General features: G+C 40.9%; 1 protein-coding gene across 1 annotated transcript in view; it reads right to left on the bottom strand.

The window, feature by feature from the left end:
* atad2b (ATPase family AAA domain containing 2B) overlaps positions 1 to 22245 on the bottom strand; it is a 65129-nt gene extending 42884 nt beyond the window's left edge. Inside the window, exons 1-22 of the mRNA XM_080883098.1 lie at positions 22026 to 22245; positions 20122 to 20288; positions 19215 to 19246; positions 18963 to 19110; positions 18537 to 18636; positions 18302 to 18431; positions 17970 to 18119; positions 17755 to 17830; positions 17494 to 17595; positions 17294 to 17405; positions 16154 to 16269; positions 15643 to 15817; positions 15384 to 15472; positions 14477 to 14636; positions 13406 to 13496; positions 12867 to 13178; positions 12037 to 12193; positions 10550 to 10736; positions 10185 to 10370; positions 3983 to 4118; positions 2275 to 2468; positions 2030 to 2189 (exon numbers count right to left, since the gene is read on the bottom strand). Of these exons, the coding sequence (XP_080739224.1) occupies positions 2030 to 2189; positions 2275 to 2468; positions 3983 to 4118; positions 10185 to 10370; positions 10550 to 10736; positions 12037 to 12193; positions 12867 to 13178; positions 13406 to 13496; positions 14477 to 14636; positions 15384 to 15472; positions 15643 to 15817; positions 16154 to 16269; positions 17294 to 17405; positions 17494 to 17595; positions 17755 to 17830; positions 17970 to 18119; positions 18302 to 18431; positions 18537 to 18636; positions 18963 to 19110; positions 19215 to 19246; positions 20122 to 20288; positions 22026 to 22124 (3079 nt within the window). The 5' untranslated portion in view covers positions 22125 to 22245. The remainder of the gene's footprint in view (positions 1 to 2029; positions 2190 to 2274; positions 2469 to 3982; positions 4119 to 10184; positions 10371 to 10549; positions 10737 to 12036; positions 12194 to 12866; positions 13179 to 13405; positions 13497 to 14476; positions 14637 to 15383; positions 15473 to 15642; positions 15818 to 16153; positions 16270 to 17293; positions 17406 to 17493; positions 17596 to 17754; positions 17831 to 17969; positions 18120 to 18301; positions 18432 to 18536; positions 18637 to 18962; positions 19111 to 19214; positions 19247 to 20121; positions 20289 to 22025) is intronic.
* Positions 22246 to 25134: the final 2889 nt, after the last annotated feature.

The raw sequence follows: 25134 nt of genomic DNA, 5'->3' as shown, positions 1-25134 counted from the left end.
ACTTCCAGGCCTTGTTCCCTTTAGATGTGTCACAGCATCATTAAATCCTCCTTTCCCCCTGCTTCTGCATCCATGGAGGGAAAATAAAGGCAGAGCTGCAGAGGCAGGCTAAAAGCATAGTCTCTGTAAACAGGCCGTCTCTCATTACAGCAGGCAGTGGGAGAAGAGTTCAGGCATAGAGTGGCACAGAGGTCACAATCTGCCAGCTTCCCTTGTCTAATTGGAGGGATTGCTGCTTAATTGCAATGGAGGCAATTTGGGTGCATGTGTGTGTGTTTTTCTACTGACAGAGCACGTCTCACAGTATGCTCATGCACGTGCATTATAAGGGGAAAAAATGCACGTGCATGAGCCCAAATGTCAAAGGCCAGGTGGGATGCCAAGAGCTCATCTGCAACTTCATGGACTAACCTCCCCATCTAAAACTGGCAGGGACGGACTGACATGCAACTCTGTTGCTTTAGCGCTCCTTTATAGTTAAAGGGTTGTTATTGCCATTTCCCCCAATCAGCTAAAGAGTATTTCTAACCCTGAGTCGTACTGTGGAGCACAGAGATATCCCAATTTTTAAACAAATTATTTAGCCAGGTGGGGAGGTATAAAGCAAGCAAACCAACATGACTGGACGTGGAGGACTTTACGCTAAATTCAGTGTGAAGGACAAGGAGAAACCGACCACAGAGGGATAATGAGGTTCTTTCCCAAGCACTAGGAGAGCTGGTGGAGAACTTCCCAAGCAGCATAATTGTGCAGGGTCTGGGCCATATTCCCTGGACCAAGCACAGGGTGAGCAGACAAGATGCTTCGTTAGTCTTCTTTATTAAATTGCCTAATTGCAATTTTTTTTCCCTTTAGTGTATCATTTGTAGGCCCTGCATTCCAACAAATGATCCAGGACCTCGGCTGCAAAGACAGAGATATGATTTATTCCTTTGGGCAGAGAATTGCTTCCCATTAGTATCGGGCAGCTATATTCTAGCAAGGGTGCCGAGGCAGCTAAACACACAAGGCAAGAATTAAAACAGCAATTTTAAGTGAATGTTTTAACGCAGGCCTGCCACATGCTGCCTTCAGTAAACATTATATCAGATTTGAATCATTTGGTGCAACAATAATATAATTATATAATAATATATTATATTAATGCTAACTGCTATATTATATTAATTGTAAATTCTGCATAAAACACATCACCTTGAGGAGGCTGTGTTGTGGTTGTGAACTGAACTTAAATGAACCTATTCACCCCAGAACATTTCCTGTCATGCAAAATTCAGACATATGTGTAAGGTATAGAAAATGAAATATATTTCTGTTTACAAGTGTTTCCCACCAATCCTTATAAAGCCCATTCTAAGCCTGGAAAATGTGCTGAGATGAAGTGTGGATGGGGTAAAATTCAGTTCAAACTGCAAGAAAGGAGACAAATTAAATTTTAATGCATATGCAGCCTTCCACAGCTACAGAGCATGAAGTACACTGTGGAAATGCTATTTTCAGTGGGGGCCGTATGTACTGCATTTGAATTTCCAAGTTAGAGAAAACCATATTTAAGCAATTTTACCGCCTGGAAGCTCTCCTTTTAAGTCATTAAGTATTACATCTAATTACTTTTTACTCACCAGTGGTGGTCTAATGGAACACAGCCATGACTAGAGATACACAGGCTCATATTTATTTGGATATGTTGATATAACATCAAAGGAAATTGGACACTGGGAGTTTTCTATAGATATTGTGCCAGTTTTAGGGACGATATCACAAATAAGCTGGGGATTAAATAATTATACAACTTTTGGGGAAATTTTCTAATTTGCTTCACTACCAAGGGGTGTATAGAAAGCTTGATATCAAAATAAGATCTGAGTTAATTATGAGATAGAACAGATATACTCAGCCTACCTTGGTAATACAAGACTATTTATGAGTTTTTTTTGTTTGTTAATTTTTTATTTTACATTTGTGACAGCCTGCTGGTGAGATTGTATTTATGTACGTGGATTCATAATCAAGCCCAACTACTTCTCACCTCCAGGGTCCTTGTCGGGATTGTATTCTAAAGCATTACTGCAGATGAGGTCAATGTCCACCAAGAAGTCCTTGGCTGTCAAGTACTGGTGGGTGTCAATCTTTGTCATGACAGTGGATAGGTCCATGGGCTGCCTAATCACCTCCAGGTAGTCTGACACCTGAAACATAAACACTGAGTTTGTGATCTCATTCACAGTTTGACAAAGCTGGCGTCAGTCCCTCCACAAATCAATTCCACTCTACCTCTTCAATGTCAACTGGCTTGCTGAAGATGTTAAAACGTTTGTCAGTGGCCAGGCGCTTGGTCACGTCCCTGAGAAAGAGCCTGAGCTCCCGTAATGTGTTCTCCTCCTGTTCAGCCAGGCGACGCTGTTCCTCTGCTGAAAGGACTCTCGGGCCTGGAGCCTCCGCCACTGGCAGAACCTCTTCACACTTATCTGTTTGAGGAGGAAAAGCAAGAAAAGTGCATAAAGTATATAAAGTTTTCACACTGCTTCCATCCATCCAGCAAGACAAAAAAAAAAAATCTAACACATTTAAGAACTGTGAGCGTCTATAGCTTAGCAACAAAGCACCAAAGATTTGGCTCAACTATCAGCACAAGTAAAGCTGCTAAACAAAATCTTTTGGTTTAAAGTCAGACACCAGTCATTATTGACCTTTTCCTTTTAGCACCATTGCAAACAACAAACAAACTTAGTCCAGTGAAGAAGAACATGTAAGGATACGCTGAGACAAAATAACTGTCTGACCAATGCCAATTTTTTTAATTAGGTGTTACCTTTTCCTGCTTCTTACTGATTTTATGCCATCGAAACAAAGAAATTGTTGGGGGGGGAAAAAAAAGTCAATAAATAACAGTTTCATAGCTCATTGGAGTTGTCTATCCTTATCATACCCTCTTTGGACATTTAAACAGTAAAACAATTATTGTTCCAAAGAAAAACAGTAATAAATGTCAAAAGCAGTGAAGGTGCATCCCTAGATTAAAGATTAATTAAGCTAACGAAATAAAACTCCCCTGGTTTTGAAATACACCTAGGAACAGCCTCTGGCCAGTGGCGAAGCGATAAAGCAAAGCCAGCAGATCTTCACCCTTCATCTCTAGAGGTGCCCATACTTGCCCAAGGCATGAGCCGATATCGTTAGGAGGGCTATACAGCACCTAAGGGCGCTTCACTCAGCAGCAGCAATCCAACTCCTGATTCTAATTATGGTTAATCGCGGCCGGGCCCTCTCACAGCAATTCCTCTCTGTGCTTTTCTGCTGGCCTCTCTGCAGGAAATCAGACTGCTGTCTTAGAGAGGCAGGAGCCCCTGAAGAGCACAGAGCGAGTACAGCAGGGGACCCTCCTGGTTTGCATCAATGAGGAATCGAAAGATGAATGCTGGACACCATTTCCATTTGAAAGCCCGGGTGGACAGCATTCTCATATTGAACTGGAACAGTAGACTTTGGGAACACTGAGAATGAGCAGTAGGGAAATAGCAGGGGGTAATTGTACTGGTGGATGGGGATGTGATTGAGGGGTGCTGTGGCCTGATTTTGATGTGGCTGAGAAATAGAAATGTCCAGGATTCACAGGTTTCACACTGGGCCAATCTTACACTTCTGTGTGCACCACGCTAATTACCTTAACATCTGTACATATTTTTGCCGAGGTGAAATTAAACCAATTCTGAACACGTCAAACAAAGCTTTGATCTGAGAATATGAATTAGGGACACACGTACACAAACGCGCACACACAAGGACCGTTTTTAACATACCGATCAAATAACATTTGCTCCTCCAGTCTACATTTAATCCAAAATAAAAGGAGAGTTGAAATACGAAACCAGAGCTAGAGAGGGAATAATACAAGCAGTCAACACCAGCCAACACTGCCCTCTAGCACTGACAGAAGAAATGAGTCATTATGCTATTTACTTATGTATGCATAAATAGATACCTGCATTCCTGAGGCGTGGTGGAGGCCTGGCTGCTTGAACCAACAGGAGGTCAGAGAAGAAGTGCCGTATTTCCTCTTCTCCCGGAGGGGACAGTGCAACTACTTCCCCATAGGTCCTCTGGAATATACTTCTCACCTGTATTTAACAAAAAAGAAAAGAAAAAGGAGTTTTTAAAAAAGGGAAAAAAGAAATAAGGGTGTTTCTGAAAAAGACTCACCAACAGAACATGTCAAACCTTGTTGCCACGCCGGTATACTTAGTATGTTTATTCTAAGGTGCCCTTTTTCATTGAGCACTATAAGGCAGTTGTTTCATTCATTTTTGTTCCAAGTAGAATTCATGAGATGTGAAAATATTCCACTTTGAGCCAGTTTAATTTCAGTTTGATACCAGGGGCACAAACTAACTGCTTCCACTGAAGTTTGTTATGTACACTTTTGTTAACACAGAAGCCAATGATAAATAATAATTATGACATTGACGCGAGTCCTCTTTTCATCTGTCGCTACATTAAACTAATGCACAAAATAGCACAGCAGAAACCAAGCACAGGACTTAATGAACGTGGAAAATATTTAAGTCCAAATTGCAAACCAAAGCGGTAAAAAGAAAACGGGACTCGTTATTTCTAATAGAACCCAATTGATAAACAGCCCACTGTCCAAGGTTTGCGGACAATGCATCGCCTTAAACACGCGGCAGATTTCTTGTGGGGAAATTCTTATATTATAAAAGCAACAACTTTCCCATCTGTAGGAATAATAAAGGTTATCTTAACTGTCAAAAACTGCAAATCAGAGTGGGTAACAATGGGTTAATAAACACTAATGCTATTAAAAGGTGTTTGATAAATTCTCAACCACAACTCTACTAAATATAATGCATGTATGAAGTATTACAGATGTCCTCAGTGAATGTGCACAGCTAAGCAGTGTTTTGAAAAAAAGAAAAACAAATAGCACTGTGGTGGATTTTAATGGATAAAAACTGTTCATATTGGATTGAATTAAATTCAACTGAAGTCAATTTTCTTAATGGAAAACAACAGATATGGAAAAACTGTGCTGAACATGAGACCCTGTAGTGGATGAGTTACATGGTCTGATTTGATGCGTTTTCTTTTAATGGTTGCTTGTTTGTATTTTTTCCTCTCAGCCTGCAGGATTCAATAACAATGTTTCAATGACTCTAAATTTGGTCTGCCTGTAAGTTCTGATGTTTCAACCTGTATAATTCAGAAGGACTGACTAAACTGTAAGTATTTAAAAATAAATAAATAAATAAAAATTAAAAAAAGCACAATAACCTCATTCCCTGATAGCCAAATGTTTAACCTGAAGCAGAACTTTTTATTATCACATACAATGCACGCTTGGAGTCAAAAGACCTCAAGTGAGAGCATCATTATAATTCCTATTATTAATTCATTTTATTTGAAAAGGGACCATGGACAATATTAACAATATTAACATAAATGTCGAGTTAGCTTGGGCTCATTTGCATCTGTAGTCCCTCTGCAGCAGGTCATACGCAGAAGATCATATAACCTGCCAATGTGTACATTTACATGGATGCAGTATCCTAAGTTAGTTCTGTGATGGAGCTGAACACCAGTTCCAACAGGATGCCCCGCTGCTGACGAAGCGCCGACTTTACTCTTTATAATTCCCCGCTATTTGTCATTCACATCGATCCTCACCCTTAGCTGTGGCATGTTTGCTCGTTCTGCACCGCTATCTGGTGTCTTTCTTTCACACACTCTCTGAATTGCTTGCTCTCCCCTCAGAAGAGGTTAAAAAAGGAGAAACTGAGTAAAAACAGTAGGAGAGCCAGAAAGAGATCGTGCAGGTAGCACACAGCAGGTAATGATTCACAGTATTTTTATTATGATAAAGGCTGCAGGTGTATTAACACCAGGAGAGAGAGCAGTAATGTGTAGACAGATGAATGTTTAAAAAGGAAGGGAGGGTGGAAAGTATAAAGGGAATGCCTACTGGCTAGAGAGACTGTAAAATAAAAGTGGACACCTATTCTTTATAGACTCAGATTAGGGTTGTTAAGATTTTGAGCTGGTTTACACAACAACTTTCAAAGTTTGTAGCTAGAAATCAATGTTTGCAAACCTATAAATTGAATCACATGAAAAGTTTGTGTATGCGTACAAGAGACACGTAGGTTTCCATTATCACCGTTCTTTCACTTCATGGTTATACTTATCTCCATCTCCAATGCTTTAAAGGCTTTATTTAGTAAAATCACATTCATGTTGGCTAACCTGAATCAAATTCCCAAGTCCCTACCTACTACACGGCATCTAGGGAATAAAAGTGAGAAATCTGCAAGAGTAATGGATAACTGGAACACTGAAGCCCAGATGGTGATAACATGGACCGTGAATGTGTCGCATCAGCAGGAGCTTTTCATTCACTGGACTGCATTCTGAATCTCACATATGAACTCTCTCTCAAGCTTGGTATGAGTTTTCTGTAGTTACTGAAAGAGCAAGAGAGCGAGGAGCTCACACATCCTGAAGGAGCTCCGAGAAGAATCAAGGCTCCTTTGCTCTGAAACGAGTCAGTAGAGGCAGCGGCACAAATAACTGGAAGGACATGCCAAAGGGATTACATTTTAGCCATCACCAAAAAGGGCTGGACGACATGGATGAGAGAGAGGTTCTGCTGGCTTACTTTATTTAGCCTGCTGCCACTGTGACCCAGTCCCAGAAAAGCAGAAGAAAATAGATGAATATGAAGTGACAATTCATTCTGCCAGTGCACACACTGTTGTGCTTTGATAAGTGAAGATTTAGCATGAACTGAGGAACAATGGTCAGTGATGATTTTGCTTTTGGAGACATAAATAGTGCATGACACAAAAGAGCCAGTGTGCATTTAGAAACCATTGAAGAGGTCAGTGTCAGATATCTGAAACCCTCTTTCCAAGGTGATGCATCAGTTGTGCAAATGTGAAGCAGCAGGCGAGATTTGCTGTTCACTTTCAATGTCTTATCAGTAACTGTGCTATTGCGGCGTATCGCCCAACACTGGCCTTTACAGCCCAACCTCAAGCGTGAACAGCAAAACAGCAAAACCGCTGCAACTCAAGTCTGGCTGAAGGACGCACTGTAGATGCTGACAGGCTGTCCGAGCTGCAGCCTGTCAGCATCAACGGGGAGTGCGTGGAAAGGGTCTCCAGTTTCAAGTTTCTGGGTGTGCACATAGACACAGACCTCCAATGGAGCTCTAACACCTCTGCGGTCTTAAAGAAGGCCCAACAGCGTCTCCACTTTCTGAGAATCCTCAGAAAAATGGACCTGAAGAAGGAGCTGCTGACCGTCTTCTACCGCTGCTCCATTGAAAGTGTGCTGACATATTGCATCGGTGTGTGGTTCTCCAGCTGCACCACAGCACACAGAAAGGCACTCCAGAGGGTCATCAACATGGCCCAAAAAATCATTGGACATCCTCTTCCCTCCCTGAAGGACCTGTACAGCACTCGCTGTCTCAAGAGGGCACGCAGCATCCTACGGGACTGCACACACCCAGGACACCGGGTGTTTAAGCTGCTGCCGTCTGGCAGGAGGTTCAGGCTGCTGAGGTCCCGAACAAATAGACTCAAGGACAGCTTTTACAACAGGGCAATAGCCCTGATCAATGCAAATAGCTGACCTGACTGGATACCTCCCTGGACTTTTTAGGGGGAGGTAACAATGTTTAAAACGATAACAATAATATTTATATTTATAACAAGGTGCAATAATAATTAATGTGCAATAATAACAGTGTGCAATACACATACACTTATTCTTCTTTTTTATACTAAGTTAATATACTGTGTTGTGTTGTTTGTTACGTTGTGATGTGTCATATCGTGTCGTGTTGTGTTATATGTAGTGCCGACGTAGGACAGTTTTTCCAATTTCATTGTACTACTGTACTATGTATGACTGTGCAATGACAATAAAGAGTTATCTTATCTTATCTTAGAAACATCACTACGCCTCATCATCCATCTCACAGGACATAAGTGTTACTACACTGTATTTATTGCTCCTTGGCACTGCAACCAGATTACCAATGCATTATTAATCATGCTTTTATGGTCAATCAGCAGTGGATAGAATTCACACTCTACAGGCTGTTGATACAGTTATTGTGCACTTGAACAGTATAGCAATGCATCAAAGACACAGCAAAAGGTGTTACAACTAGATAGATAGCAAAGATACTGAGGGATGCCACCATCCCTCCACACTCTTTGTGTTGAACCTGGAGCAAATTTTCCTTCTACTTTTATAGAAAAGGGAGTCAATCTTAGCAGGCTGAACGACTGTTAAGGGAGGGAGGGAAATTATGTAGTTGGACCCAAGCCTGCAGTGTCAGTTTTGGCTGGGGAGGGATCCTAGCCATTCCCTGCTGAGGCTTGGAGCTGAGACAGCAGCTGTCACTGTGTTCTCCGTGCCAGAGAGAGAAACAACACTCTCAGAGATGGCCAAATCACTTAAAGCGCCATAGATTGCGGCATGTCCGTGCCTAAAAATGATTGATAAAGCAAACAAATCCAGCAAATAGGTCTAATTAGTAGATGAAACAAGCTTTTAAATAGCCTGAACAATACTCCCAATCAGTGGAACCAACTCATGTACTCGTTATGTTCCCATTGCAGGATTTAAAAGAAAGGCTGTAGATATAAGTAGTGCAACAGAAACTATTTCTAGCAGCAGCAGGAATGACTGAGTTTTTATACCATTAGCTTCAAATAGTTACTTTCTGATTTCTTACATTTTGTCTGGCTTTAACCACCATTTAGGGTCATCTCAGGGCAGTCTGAAAACTATTAGAAACTTAAAACCTGCTTATCATAAATAATCTTTCAGTCAATTTATGTCACTGATTACACCATAACATGGATTTAGTCATGTGTGCTAAAACACACCTACAAACTAAAGCTTATCTTAAGTGCTTAGTGGAAATGTCACTTCCAGTGTAGCATATTTCAAGGAAATCAATCTTCACATCATTTAAAGAAAAGTCAATCCATTAAGGTTGCTACAGCTGAGAATGAGGGCTCATTTAATTTCCAGCAGTGAAAATGTCAGTGGTCAACACTGTCAAGCTATGAAGTATTTTCTCAGAGTAAATAAAGCCACAAGTGTTAAGCAACAATATTCATCTGTCTGTCAACCATTAATCATCACACATATAGTCTAAATGTTCATTTACAGTCAGAAAACAGTGCAGACTGGGGCACAGTGTGGGGTACAAAGCTTGATTATTTGGTTTTTCAGACTGCTCTAAACTGCAGCATTTTTCCTTGAATGTTTGGGTGGGAGTAAGGACTCCCTGTTGGCTTTTTGCTATTTTTTTCCCTCATCAGTCATTGGTTAGCAAAGTCTGTGTCATCAGCAACAGAACTTCAAGCGTTGTTGTCAGTGCTGCCAGATTTAGATCCGGTCCGTTTTTTGTTTTAGCTTCAGCCAACAGAATCAATTGATAGGCTTATCAGCTTTGCATTTTTCTACAGAGAATATCCAATATATAGCAATTATTTTAATTTTGTTTTATTAAAAAAAAAAATTCCTACATGCCCCTCACTATGGGACAAACCTATATCCAATATAAACAAGCACAATAAATGAAGTTCTAAAATTAAAAAATAATGACATTTAAAATGTTTTGATTTTAAATGAACCAGTCTTTCATTCTTTGCAGGCTCTGTTGCCTTCATTTTATCAACAATGTTTATTTTCTTTTGCTTTTTATTTTTCATATCTCTGGTTGAACAAGGTAACCCAAAAAAGACAAGCCTGATGAGGGGGTGGGGAGGTGGGGAGACTGGGTTACCGTGGGAGGGGGGATTGTTACGATAGTGATTATGACTGATGATTAGGGTTTCAGTGTTTCCCCTCAGCTGACTGCTCTGAAGGGTTGGGTGAGGTGTGGCGGTCAGCGGGTGACAAAGCAAAAGTAGATAAAAACTGTGGGAGCAGATGACATTTACTGTGACGCACTGTTTGCACTAGCATTACAGCTTAGCAAAGGAAAAAAAAACCCTTCAAATCATGCTTTAACCTCCAACACCACATAAAAAGGACACTGGGTTAACAATCTTCTCTTTCATATAATGAAAGAAAAAAAAAGGTTGCAAGCCTTCAGGAAAATCTCAAAATGTCAGCTCAGGTGTTCGTGTGTGCGTTCCTACCTCATCTGACAGCTTTGAGTAGTGAGTTTCAGCTGTGGCGAGGACAAGGACAGGGCTGAAAGAGGGCACATCCTGCAGCAGGGTGAGGAAGGTGCTCTTCACAGTATCACTTACTGTGTCCCACCACTCTGAGATATGTGGCATGTATACTACACTGGGCACGCTCCGGCGGGCCTCGCGGAATACCTACAGGGAAAATGGTCAAGCAAACAATGTTTTCTAAAACTGAAGAAATGGAAATAAAGATTGTGGAAGCCAGCAGATTGCCTACTGTCTCCAAATTTTGTTCTCACAGTAAAACAACTTCAGTTAAATAAATACATGTCTGCACCTTCTCAGTGCATCGGTATGCGTTTGCGCTTTACCTGAGCACAGGACTCCTCTGGCGTCTTGGCGCTAACGGAGTAGAGAGTGGGCAAGTCCAGGCGGTGTACTGGTAGCTTGTCCAGGTGGTGCAGCAAGGCAGGGGCCAAGTGGGAGCTCTGTCCTGAGCCCGGGGCTCCTGCCAGGAGCAGACGAGGCCTGTATGCTGTGGGCTGTTGGAGGGCAGAGCTAGAGGCAGATGGGAGTTCACAGTTAGTGTATCATCTATCACTATATGAGTGCAGTACAACAGTCATTTAAAAAGCCTCGTCACAGCAGAAGCCCCATTGTTCTCTTTTTACTTTTGTGCACTCACTGTAAAAGCTACAGCTTAGTCCGAGTCTGTAAGAGTTGCTTTTAATTGCAATGAATCTTTGGCATTTGGTGTAAAAGCAATCCCACACACAAGTGATGCAGAAAAATAAGCCACACGTGAAGAAGAGTGGTCAGAGGAAAAACAACAGGAATTCAGTATGGTTTTGCAAACACCCAGCTGTGAACACATTACTTGTGCACATGTGCACGCACAAGGCAACATGCCCGCTTGCAGCAGCTTATTGTTGTTTTCAAGGTTTGTGTGGGAGCACAATCTTAGTAATCCTGCTCTGCATTTTACTTGATGGCTTTTTTGAAGGCAAAAATGACTGGGACTCCTCCCTTATCTCAGAGTTACATGAGTTCTACTTCTGCAGTAATTGTTATCTGTACTCAACCTCGAGGAGACATGTTTTTGAAACAGAGTTCTGACAAAATCTGTCCTACTGCAGCACAGCTGTTTGATAACAACGCCAATAAGCCACTTAAGCATGGCTTTGCCTGCATTCAATCCAGTAGGTGCCATTAATCTACAAATCTAGACATGCCTTCAGGGGCTTTTCCTATGTGCATCTAACACACAGTGCGAGCAAATTTTATACAGCTTGAAAGCAAGAAGCTTGATAAGTGCTTAATGTGTTTATCAAATAGTTCAAGTTAACGGAAAGTCAAAGGCCAAGTACTTGATCGGTTTATTTCCTTTGCCCGTCTACATTTCTAAATAGAAGGTGCAATAGCAATTCTGGTTTGTGAGTCGTCTTTTCACCTTCTGTTTCCTCTTTCATCCTCTCCTATGATCTAACCCCTTTGACTCTACAGCTGAGGATTGTTAATAAATACTCCCAGTGGAACAACTGTATATTTTTTGCCTTAGAGGTTGCCTTCATCTAAGGAGATAGCAGTATTTCAAGGCTCACTGGAGCTATTGTAGCACGAATTAAATGGCGAAAATGAGAACCGATAGCACCTGTTTGTACAAAGTTATTGTAACTTCAGCGTTAGAAAATGCAGTTCTGTAGAGCAGTCTGAAGTTTTTTTATCTGAGTAGGTCTTAAATGCAGTCTTGTGATAAAAGATGTTTTTTTCTGACACAACATTCATTCCATCTGTTGGTTATGACACGTAAGCGCCTTTGCACAAAAAAGCACATAAAAGCCATCTTTGGTGAACTCACGAGGAGAAATGGAGGAAGGGTCTGTGCATTGCAGAAGAGGTGAGCTGACTCTTTGGGGATGCAGCAGGCTGGACTTCATAAATGGAAGCAGAGCCTTCCTCATTGTCATCGTCGCTATACAGGTCCTCTTCTAGCAGATGATTGTCACCGCCTAGCACTGTGAGGAACATTGATCATGTACACATGTGGCTACTCACTTTTCCTGGCTTTACTCAGTGTACTGATGGCAAACGGGTACATAAAAAATTGTTTCTGAAAAGTTTAATCCTGAAAGTAGCACTGCTGCTGATGTTAATGAAGCAAATTCAACAAGAAAATTAAATTTAAAGAAAAAAAAAAGCAAATCTGCTTATTAGGTAGAGATGTTTAGGCCATTTGACATCATGCACAGCTATGGGATTTTCATGTCATTAATGGCTTTTAGAAGTATGATTCCTGCAAGCAATCTCCAACTGGTCGAGTATTGCATCGAGCCTAATCTGCTGTAAACAGTCTTCAGTTGACTGGAGTGGGAGTTGAGTTATTGAAGCGCTCACAGGATGACTAGTTATCCAATCTCTGTGCCATCACTTCTGCATACACAGGGGAGATGTTTCACTACAGATTCTATGTTCACTGTGTGAGGGCGATACAAAGCACTTTGGTAATAAGGTTGGGGAACGAGATAGAGATAATCAAATACTACAAAGTACCAACAGGAAAAACAAACTAACAAGAGAGACAGGTGGCAAGAGAGATAAGAGCAAGAGTGACAGTGGAAAAACAGCAGCAAGAAAAGGAAAACACATGATAGAATTGAAACCACAGGTGCCTGGGTTCCAGACGCCTACCGTGTGTGTTGTCCCTGTCAGTACACTGAGCATGGGGGAAGACTCGGAGCAGAGCTTTCAGCACCAAGGAGAAAGAAGTGGCCAGCAGGGGCCTGAGGGTTGGGGACAAGGCTCGGCCTGGGGGAGCCAAAGCCCTCTGGGAGGCTGGGACAATTGTCCTCATTGCTTTGCTGAAGTCGCCAGGCCCCAGGACGATAGAGGCGACGTCCAGCTTCAGTTTGACGCTGCTGCCATAGATCTGGGGATAGCGGCGGCGCAACGCCATCAAGGCTGCCTCTGTGCAAAGTGCTTTGATGTCAGCACCGCAGTAGCCTGTAAGAAAGAGAACAACAAAGCTTAGTGAATCATTTGTTTTCCTAATTAGGGTTTTACGCTGGCTCTTTTGGCACAGCCACCGTGAGCTGCTGCCACTTCATGGTGAAAATTTTTCAATTGTCTTTTATTGTTCTACCCGAACACCTGGAGCTTTAAAGTAAAGCTACACACTGCAGTCACTTTCAAAATTGGCATAATGTTTTATACTTAAACATCACTCTTACCGACACATTTTTCTGCAAGTTCATCTAAAAATGGCTCAGACAATTTGGGATTCCAGTCCCGTGTGTGGATCTCCAAAATGTGCTTTCTGGCCTGAAGAGAGAGTAGTGAATAGGGAAAAAAAACCCAGATAAATAAAACACAAGGAGCAAAAACATGAGGTAAGAAACCCAGAAAAACACACCATAAATACACCTATTAAATGTAAGCACCCTTCACCCTATCTAGAACTGACAACATAATGAGAAAGATCAAAACAGAGCCAAGTGAGTGAATGAGTTCAGCTGAAACGTTTGCCAAAGCTACACCCTACAATTCACTGCAACATCTCCACAGGACTCCGCTTTGATGATCGGGCAATGAGAGCAAAGTGGTTTTTATCGTGAATAAAGTGCGAGAGTTTTCATCATGTTTCATCATATCTACCTTTCTATTCAACTGGCATCATTGAGATGGATTTCATGAAGCTGTCTAGCTTGGGCAACACCGGAACATAGCAGAACTAAAACATGTAAAAAGACTCGCTTTTGCATAAGAGAGAGTGTTTTTTCCCCCATCCTCTAATCATTCAGAGCTTACTACCGGTGAGAAGCCACCACTGGCTTGCAGATTAGCCTTTGATTACCAGTGATCCTACTGTGTGGACAAACGATGCAAGGCGACCCATTAGACAGACTCGATTGGGAGGAGTCACCTGCACTGTTCTGGTCATCTGATTCACTGTCACTTTTACTCACACGCAACATTGTTTTATGCTTCCCGCCCTCTAAGAGCTAAATAAATCAATTACGTATGGAAAAAAAAATTAAACTTCTGAGACTGAATTTTAATTTTCTAGAAAGCTAATGAGCATCTGCTTTGCCACATGCTTAACTCAAAACATCAAACACTGAGGATGAAGAGAAAAAAAAAACAGGAGATTTTTAATAGCCAGCGGGCTGTGGGTACCAATTTTGTCACAGGACTTATGAGTAAGAGACTAATTATGTTTGCATTATTTTCGATCTCCAGCTGGGTGTCATTGAAACAACTGTGCGCACACTTCCACTGTATACAGTATTGATGTTTCTCACCTTCTTATCGGGCAGGCTGAACAGAAACTCCCGGTCAAAGCGTCCAGGCCTCCTGAGTGCCGGGTCGATAGAGTCAAGTCTGTTTGTAGCACCAATGACCACTATCTCCCCTCGACTGTCCAAGCCGTCCATCAAGGCCAGCAAAGTTGATACAATAGAACTGTACAGAGAAAAGGAGGCAATTACAAAAGCTGCCAGACAGTTATAGAACAACAAATTCAATTTTGTACATGCATGGCTCTAATACATTATACGCAAACCTTCATGCAAGAGCCAAATACTGTTTGAATCAATACTGATACGGGTCATGAGTTGGTACAACCTAAATTAACAAGGCTTTATTTTTGCAAATGGTACAAAGATTTGGTCCATTAAACAGCCATACTGAATAAAATAGTGTGGTGCAAAGAGCAACTGTGCTTGTGCTCTGTTGACTAAAGCGTGGCAGCATGGATGAAAAAAGAGAGCATACACACTCTTCACTGGTTTAAATGGCACTCTTCACAGTTACAAATATTTAATTTTCTAGCAGGCAATTGTTTAGCAAGGCTCAACTTCAAACTGTGTTTACGTGAAAGGGCTCTTAACCCACGCACAGTTCAGATTCAGTGGTTTAAATCAGAAATGAAGGTCTCCTGATTTCCACTACTACTGTGACCAAGGCTCAAATGAAACTCAAATTCAAGCAGGAAAATAGATATCCAGTAAATTTAATTTACAATTGGAGCTACAATGCCAGCAGTTTTAGCAAAACTGCGCCACCTATTGGTAGTTAAAAAGACAGCAGTTTGGAACTGCACATGCAGAGACATGCCACTGCTGCTAATGTGCAGCAGTGTTGTATAGGTTAGGCATTTTACATTTACATGAAGCAGCTGTGCATCTTTGAAAATGACATTGGCCTTACCTGTGTATCTGGTCTTGCTTGCTGGAGCGAACAGGAGCCAAACCATCAATCTCATCAAAAAAAATTATGGATGGCCTCATAAGGTAAGCCTGGTCAAAAGCACACACAGGACCAAAGTCAAGCTTACTTAACTCAATATATGATTACACTCCTTAGCTTTACCTGTGTTTAAGTACAAAGAACTAGAAGAACTGAAAACATGCCATCAGAATCAAAAAAATGTCTTCCACCTCATCAGAGTGCTGTTGCAGTGGTTTACCTGGTCAAAGAGCAGGCGTAGCTGCCGTTCTGATTCACCAACCCACTTGCTGAGGCAGTCGGCTCCTTTCCTCATGAAGAAGGAAACCTTCCTGTCACCATGACTGCACTCATTGGCAAGAGCTCGCGCAACCAGGGTCTTTCCTGTGCCTGGTGGGCCATAGAACAAACACCCTCTAAAAAAAAGAACAGGGGGAGAATAGGACCTTAGTTTATGTGATAATTACAGCTCACCACTTTTTAGATTCATCTCTAAAATGACTACATAAAGGAAATTCTCACCCTGTGGTTGATCAATATTTGATGTTAATAGTACTTCAAGCTGTAAATTGTTGGGATAACTCAATTTTATGCTCCCTTAACCAACTTCAAATAGTGCTTACACTTCTTTTATTGTGTACAAAAGGCATAAATATAATGTCATCATTAAAGTAACGATCCCATTTTTTTCCCTAGAAAACACAGCATAAATTGGAACTGAATAACCTTATATTCTTGCAGTACGTTCTCACCTGGGAGGCTGAATCTTGAACTTCTCAAAGATCTCAGGATACAGCAGAGGGAATACCACCATTTCCTTTAGTGACTGTATGTGATTACTAAGACCACCCACGTTGTCAAATCTTACCTAGGGAGAAGACACACACAACCACAGACGTATTTTAAGTCAGTTTATCCAATGTCGGAAGCAAGCGCTGTACCTCTCTTCCTGACTTTAAGCCACCTTTCTTCTAGTGGGCTCTTTCTTGCAAACAAAAGATTTGAAAATCACATGGTGGAGTTTCTGTGCTCAGAGATCGAGCTGAACAAATGAAGGATATCCCCCCTCCCTGACATCATACAGACCCAAGAGTAGAAAAAGAAAATTGTATGGGATATTTATAGACCTTTTCCACTAGTATTTACTCGGATCAACTGGGAATGGCTCGACTCGGTTTTTCGGGTTTTCCATTAGGTGATAGTACCCAGTACCAGGTATTTTAGTACCTACTCAGCCGCGTTTCCAAGCATTCTGAGGCAATCCAAAAATGAGACGTCAACAGCCTGCATTCTACTGATTGGTTAGTCAGTGGCATCACTCGATGAGTCATGAGAGCATCTCCTTCACAAAAATTTAAAGCCCCATTATTTAGGGAAATGCCTAAAGGAAAACAACACCGTGGTACCCAAGTCTGACGAAAACCCACACCGAGCAGCGGGTATACCATCATCTCAACGCTCTCCATTCGCATTACATACAAATGACGTCAGAGGACTTTCGGGACACGGCTGTAACGACCGCACACACATTTTGTGATGTTTAATTGTAATGGAAAACCACCGAAAAGAGTCGAGTCCCGTTTAGTCCAGTAGATGCTAGTGGAAAAGGGCTATTAGAGCAGCCTGAAGTACATTCTAAGTGTGTCCATATACTGAACTCTTTAATGGAAATTTTGGCTATGTTTAATATGGCAATCCACCACTTTAAATAAGGAAAAGCATAACAGGTCACATTTTAACTCAGAAAATTTCTTTTTTATGTATTAATAATTGACCGTTCCAAAACTAAACAGTGGGTCGTTTAGTTTTGTCTAATAATTTTGATGAACCCAAGTATTCAGGCTAAACTGTGTTCTATTATTGTTTTGGAACTTGGGAGTATTTTCACTCACTGAAGGGTCAAGGTTCATTGGATCCACATCAGCCAAGCTTGCACCCACTTTAACTCGATCACGCAGCACCCCACTAGCAAGGTCTTCAGCCGTCAGATTCATGGGCAAGCACCTGTTGCAACAAATTCAAGTGAAATAAGTGAGTACAACCGAGTAGTTAAAAACACTGAGGGAAGAAGAAAGAAGGCAGCAGCCAGCACCTGTTCCTGGCCCGAGTCATGCTCTTGCTTTTTCTGCGCTCAAAGCGTTCTTCATCAGAAGATGAGGTGGTGTCACTGCTGTGAATGGCGTGTTTCTTCACTCTGGAGAGGCGTGACAAATCAAGAGTCAGAATTGTATCACTCCGCACTGACATTCCTTTTTTCCCTCATGAGCACATTACTCGTACTAGTGAAAAGCTACTTGTGAAAAAGACAGTAATATGTTGAGCACCAGATTTGGGCTTTTCACAGTTTGCCCACCTTATATGGCTTCTCCTCGCTGGGGATCTGTGGGTGTCAAAAAGTGAGGGGTTGCTCTGTTTTCTGTTCACTGGCTCTGAAAAAAGGGAAACAAAAAATGATTAGTGGTTACACTCTGGTATAATTTCCATTTACTGTGATTTTTGTTCTGTTTAAATTACATTTGAAACCAATTTAGAAGCATGAAGAATAATTCAGAAAATGCATATATTTACCAATAGGCGGTGCTTCATATCTCTGCACTGTCTTACGCTGCCGCAGATTGTACGGCCTGTCATTTTCCTCCCCTGCCTCCTCTGCTTCATCTCCTTCATCATCGTCATCATCATCCTCTGCATCTTCCTCCTCTTCCTCACCATGAGATTCTGAAAGCCATAAGTATCATCTTTAAATTTGAGAATACTGAGTTTTTTAAATATTATATAGTACACTAAGCAATCAAAAAATTTTATGATTAATTTGTTTTAAGACGAGGTACTTCATAACGACTTCATGATCTCTTGCTTTCTTCACTGATTCGTAAGCAGAACATTAATAGGGAACTGACCTTCAGTTCCTTCCTCCTCTTCCTCCTCCTGCTCTGTTTTGCCCATGACTTTGTGATGCGCAGGTATGTTGAAAGTACTCCTGCGCATGGATTTCCTGCGTTTCACCCGTGAATACATGTCCATGTTTTCCTAAAAGAGAAGAGCCTTAATGCCAACACTTGCATTCACCTTGCATCATCAGGCAGTGGTACTTTTCAAACCCTGGTTTGTGTGGCGCTCCACTGCTTCGCTCACCTCCTCAGTTTCTCCGGTCCACATGCGAAGTCGCTCCACCTCACGATTCTGCCTGATGCTACTGATGTTGTCCATCTCCTGAAGAACAGCCTCCGCGGTGCTGCACACACGTAAACCAACACAGAATGAGAAACAAGATAACAACTTTGTCTACAGTGTTCTCTTTTCAGAGTACAGAATCTCAAAAATGTTTTTCTCTCTACTCATGTTTCATCTTAAATCTTGAACCAATAAACACTGTGACAACTTACAACACACAGCATACAAATACTATTTAATAAGGAATATTTTTTTAGGATCCACTTTCATATGTTCCAAAAATGAATGTGTCTTTCAAATGAACCGGTTAACCACATTTCCAGCTGATTCTCTGTTCAAAGCACTGTTGCAAAGAAACATGTCAATAGTATGACTGCCTGAAGCTACCTGTTGACCAGCTGGTCAAACAGCAGGCTCTGATTGAGGTGTTCAAATTGGCTCTTCTTCACCCGACAGCTCCTCTTCAGCTCCACATGGCCATTCATATGAGAGTGATCTCCCCCTCCGCTCTCCTCATTCCGGTGACTCATATGGGCTGCAGCACAGATAGAAGATTCAATTAAAATTGGTATTTTTTAATCATATGCTCCCCAGATGATTGTTATTTAAACAGGGATAAACTGGGGGAAAATACTTTACCGTGCCCATTTTGCATGATGCGAGACGACAGTCTGTAAAACAGAACAACAAAGAAAATAATTCTGACAGCTGCACAAAAGATGGCAATCACACATATTACTGCTTAGGAGCTTAGGATGGAGTGTTTCTGATCACAATGCACAACAAGGCTACAAGATTAAACCAAAAATCATTATCACAATTATTTTAGTTGATAACTGTGACCTGGATTTTTTTGAACATTTGAATTTCCATGAAGAAGAAAAAAACAAAACAAAAAACAGGTAGAGCTAGTGGGTGACACGGGTAAAGAGTGCAGCTACCAGTCTGCCTCTAATGGGGAGCCTCAAGGTGCAGTGAACTTGTGTGCCTTGTGAGACCTGCAAGTTAGCCCTGGGCCAGGTGGCCAAAGGAAAGACCCTCAAATACGAGGCCAACTTCTAATAATCCATCCCCAAGTTCACCCATGGAAACCTTATAAGTTTTTCTTCCTCTTAACAGGTCTATGCATGCTCTCTTTTGGTCATCTCAGCTAGAGCTGAACTAAACAGCAAGTGAGTCTGAGCTTTTATGGAAGGGTAAAAAAAATGTATGCTTGACAATAGCAGGAAAAAAGTATTAAAGAAAAAGAAAAATATATATACAAAGAAATAACTCTTAAAAACAAAGAAAACTGCATTTTAAAAAATTAGGCAAACGTAATGCAAAAAGAAGTAACTGTTTTATCCAGATAATCTTGTCTTCATAACTGTTAAAAGCGAAGATCATAACTGATCAAAATTTCAAATTTGGTTAATCACACAGCACTAAAACATGACATGTAACAATGCAACTCTGGTTTCACAGCCAGAGCCACAAAATATCTATCTTGACCAACTCTGTCTTAATTAAATTTACGTGTGTAAAAAAAACTAGGCCAAGAGCTGACCTTGTGCAGTAGGTAGGAATGCCCCAGCTGACCCTCTGGCCCTTAGTCTGAGGGGACGGGGAGGTATCACTGGAGCTTGGCTCAGAAGCAGTCTGCCGCCGTGTGCGCTTGGAAGGCGGTGCAAACCGTGGACTGCTGGGACTGCTCGCATCACTGCTGGGCTCCTTCTGTTGGACAAACACACACATAACACCAGAACTTAGGGGAGTGAAGGCAAAACTGTGACACACAATCAGAAAAAACAAGGAAAGGAAAAAAGAGGATAACAAATACAGAGAGAATGTTTCACAAATATCTGCATACAAGGTCTCTTTGAATATTAAGTAAAAATATATTTCATGGGGCGGGAAAAAAAAATAAAAAAAATCGAGGACACAAGAGAACAAGATCGGAGAGCGTCAAATCCAGAATAGAGGACTGTCATGAAACAAGACGCCCTGAACCCACTTTCTCAATGTACCCTGTGAATCTCAGCACAGCACCAACCAGACATATGCCCTTGATGCTCATGCCCTTCACAGCCTAACTTCCCCGCTGATATGTGAGCATATCTCACTGTTGTCATAGGCAACTGTCTGCAGTGCTGACAGAGGGGTTTGTCTGACTGGGTGGATAGATGGATGCAGACAGACTGTAAAATGCAGGATGTACCAGGAGTGAAGAAACGCACGGAGGCTGCCCAAGAGGTCCACCGTGAAATCATTTCCACATGTGAATCACTCTGCAAACACTGTCACAGCAGGACAGTCGGTTCTGACAAGTTCTGACAAGGTCAACAAGTAGCTAACAGAGTAAAATGGCTGGTTGCATGGAGTACAACACTACACTGACTTCTTGTGATATGGCAATGTAAATAAAAGGTGGGAAAGTTACAACTCTGTTACAAAGAGTGCAGTTCTACACTCACACAGTGCAATATCGGGTGCTATCGATTGGTCTGGACTGGAGCTACGTATTTCATGAATCATGACCCACAATTCTGCGACGTACCACCACTCGTCCAACAAACCATTAAAACTCAGGAATGCGCTAACAGCAACCAACAGATATTTCCCATTGATTAAATGATTTCTTTGTCTGTGTTAAGTGCCTTAATAATCGTAAATATTACGGAAATACAGACCTTCCTGTCTTGCATAATCACAATGTTTACATTTTGAAACAAAGCCTGTCAGGCAGCTTGTAGGTCGGGCGATCGGGAGTAAAATCTAAAGCTCATTTATCAAATCATTCTTTCGAAGAACACATGGGAATATTTAACTCTACGAGTGTGTTTTAAACGGACAGTCTAAAAACCAACTTGCCCATGGGTCTTTGGGTCATTTATAACTCAAAGTTCACCAGGTTCAGACTTGCTAAATACGGACCCGAGCCAGCCAACTGTTGTGAACCTGGGACTCCCTTCCCCCCACTGTAAGCTAGCTGCTAGGCTAACTATAACCTACAATGCTAGCTTAACTATCGCTTTCTCCCTTCATATGTGAGATAATAAGTAAGCTGACACTTCGAGGATAGCGACACATAGTAGTGCCAACAGCCTTGAGTCAAAACCCCAACTGTCTTTATTGGGTGGGCTAATTAATGGTGAAAACAGTGGAACAAGTCAGCCGGTTAAAATTGCCAAAAACAAAGGGAACTCAAGTTGAAGCTATAGCCAGTTCATATCGCTAGCTTGTAATCTAACAGCTGTACAATCCGTTCAGTGCGAAGGATACGCAAACGACTAGCCGCAATCATGTCTTACACTGTGTATCTGCGTGACTGTGTTGGTGTCAGTGTCGATACTGCTCGTATTTTGCTGTGAATAATACATTATGTGGAGCACCTTGAGGCCAAGGCTAGCAACCAGCTAGCCAAACTAGCCAGCCAGCTAGCTCGCCGGTAAAGAAAAGAAACCGGCTTACATGTTCCTCAGAGTTTCGCTCGTTTCTCGACGACGACCTAGTCCTCGACGAGATGAATGGACCGCTCCTAGTCCGTGAGCTTTTCCTTGTGTTCACCATGTTTTTTTTCTTTTGTCTGCCCCTTACTGAATCTCTCTAACCGGCTCTAAACACTGCCTCAGTGAGAGCAGGATCGAGTTCGAGGCGCCATCTCTCTCTCTCTCTCTCTCTGTGTCTATCTCCCCGCCTCTCTCTCCCTCTCTCTCTGTGTGTGGTGGTTCTAAGTCTGTTTGGCAGGTGCATTCATTTCTACTGACTGGATTACCACCAAAAGACCTACTATCTTTGTTATTACATGGATACTTGATATCACAAAGGCAGTAATTCTTAATGCAGATATGTTACTATGGGTAAGTACTTGTATTGTACACTGGGGACAGTCAGTTAATCAGCTAAGTACTATTAAAGCACGATAAGTCACCAAATGAATAACAAAAGGTGGTACAATTGACGCCAGCAGGAAAACAGATGGAAGTGGGCAGCCTGGATGCCCAGTATGTGCAGCAATTCACTCTTTGTCTTCATCAAATATATATATATATATATATATATATATATATATATATATATATATATATATATATATATATATATATATATTAAAACATCAACAAATGTAAAAGGTCTGTGAATGATAAAAATATTTAGATTTGCCCTGTAAAGCAGCAATCAGAATCTTTAAAACTCGAATAATCACACAAGCTATTATTACTACAACATAAAAAACTGTTTTTGTTTGCAAGACAGGGCTGAATTGTACTGACTATCAAATTTTGAATTCTTTGTGACCTCCAAGTATGTAGTAGAAGAGGCTGAATTAATAATAATCTCTTCTCACTTTGATGCTTTTAGCCTTGCTTCTTTCACTGCACTCCCTGTCATTTTATCCCCACAAGTAAAAATGACTGTTTGTGTGATTTCTGTTCTATTTCTGGCTCGAGTCAAGATGCAACTGTGCTAGCCATCTGTTTTGGGTTTTTTTCTTCTTTTTTTCCTCTTTTTTGGTTCAAGCAATAGTTTCTAAAACTCAATGTCAAAATGTTGTTGTTTCTTTCTTAAGAACCTTGTGCCATAAAATATTCCCATTTGATATCTCAAATAAATATTTTTTATACAAATGTAAGAAAATTTAAACCTTTCACATGGAAACAGGAATCTGTTTTCATTATCATTGTACCCTGTTCTGAGCATAAGTGGGCAATGCACTCCAGACAGGCTGTCGATTTCAAATGAAGTGAACTAGACGATTCATTCACATGTCCAGTTCATTATCTCGCCATCGAAATATCGGTTAGATGATTGAAAAATGAAATTTCTTTACCTGTGCTTATATGTTCTCATAGAGTTTAATAGAAGGTATGGGAATGCAGAAAAGGTCAAGGGTCACTGAAATCATTCTCCACTGATACGCCATCAAAGATCAGGCATGGATTTCATGTTAACCAAACATATTTTCCTGGATATGATTTAAGTCCACACCTAAACTAAATTCTGTTACCATCAAGAGCTTCCTTTCATTTTTAAACATTTTTTTTAATCTCTCATTAGCGTAATTTCAGAAATACAGCCTGTTTTTCACACCATACATCACCATCTTCGCTGTGTAGCTGCTTAATAATTGATGTAACATATGTCAAGTTTAAATTACTACTTTTATTAGAAGTAGTGAAAATACTATAATAATACATTTGCTAACAATGATAATTGATTCAAAGATAATGAAAATAAGTTTAAGGGTGTGTTTTATACTGAACATGCCACCTTGGATGCTATATTATTTCTCAAGCACAATGTCTATAATTATGTCAAAAAAGTATAAACGTATGCCAAATTCATAAATACGAGGCACATTTAATAAGTAAGCAAATGAATGGGGAAAAATAAAAAGATCTTTTATAAAATTATATTTGATGTGTTGAATTGTATTTGACTATTAAATGACCATGCTGTAGTATTGTTTCTATTGGCTACAATGTGCAACATAATGACATCATAATATATCATGCATTATTCAAGTTTTGCGTCACAATAACAAATAGGCAACAATTTAAATGTTATTGTTGTACAGTGAAAGTGGTGTCATGCACGTGAAAGGTAATTTAAGTGCATAACTGCTACAAATGGGTCATTAAAACCTGTTGAGAGGTGGTTGTTAGGGAACATAATATGTGATATAGATGAGAACCTTGAGGGGCCCAAAGCTGTACCCCTACAGGAAGCAATTCACAGCGATTTGGCAACTACAGGCCACAGAAAGTGATTTACATTCAGGCATTTGAAACAACTACAAGTAAAATAACCAGTGATGTTGTATAGAGGGCTGGATCCAAGACAAATTTTTCCAAACTTCCAAATGAGCGACTGAAACTACTGAGTGCGGGATGTCACTGATCAACGTAGTAAATATATCGTAATAAATGTATTGGAGTTTCAGTGAGGCAGTCAGAGCCTAGAATGTCCATAAGCAATCACCTGTCAGCTTCAAAGACAGGTTGCTACATTTCACTGTGTGTTATACTTGTATAACTATGCATGTGACAAATAAAGAACCTTGAACCTTGAACCAAAGCAATGTGATCACATCCAGTGTGGAAGATGTACCTGTGTGCCAGGTTTGGTTGCTCTGTTCCTCAGTTAAAACAACCAAAAAGAGATTTTGTGCGTTTCAGTAAGATAGCTTTTTTAAAATTGTTATTTGTTTTTTTACTGATTTATTTACCTGTTCATTTATAATTTTGGTAGTTTTGGTCCTCAGGGCGTATGAGAAGCTTCTGCAAGAAAATGTACCAGAAAACTATATTAAATTATTTTTGTCTGTGTTTGTTTCCCTGCGTGTTTATTAGTGAGTCATTAATTATTTGTTTTGTATTTTGGCAGTTTAAGCCCTCCATAGAGTTGAGCCATATGAGACATCTTACCTCTAAATAGAAACAAACGCACACAAGTTTGGATCCAGTGGGCTTTCCATGCCATCTAATACTGTATCGTGAGTTTCAGCTGGGAGAGAAGACCTGCTGAGTTCAGCACAGAAGAGTGTACAACCGCGACATCGCGAGTGGATTTACGGCAC

The sequence above is a fragment of the Rhamphochromis sp. 'chilingali' genome (genome assembly GCF_963969265.1).
Source record: "Rhamphochromis sp. 'chilingali' genome assembly, chromosome: 5".
Lineage (NCBI taxonomy): Eukaryota > Metazoa > Chordata > Actinopteri > Cichliformes > Cichlidae > Rhamphochromis > Rhamphochromis sp. 'chilingali'.
Note: the sequence above shows the minus strand (reverse complement) of the source record. Positions and strands in the feature narration are given on the sequence as shown.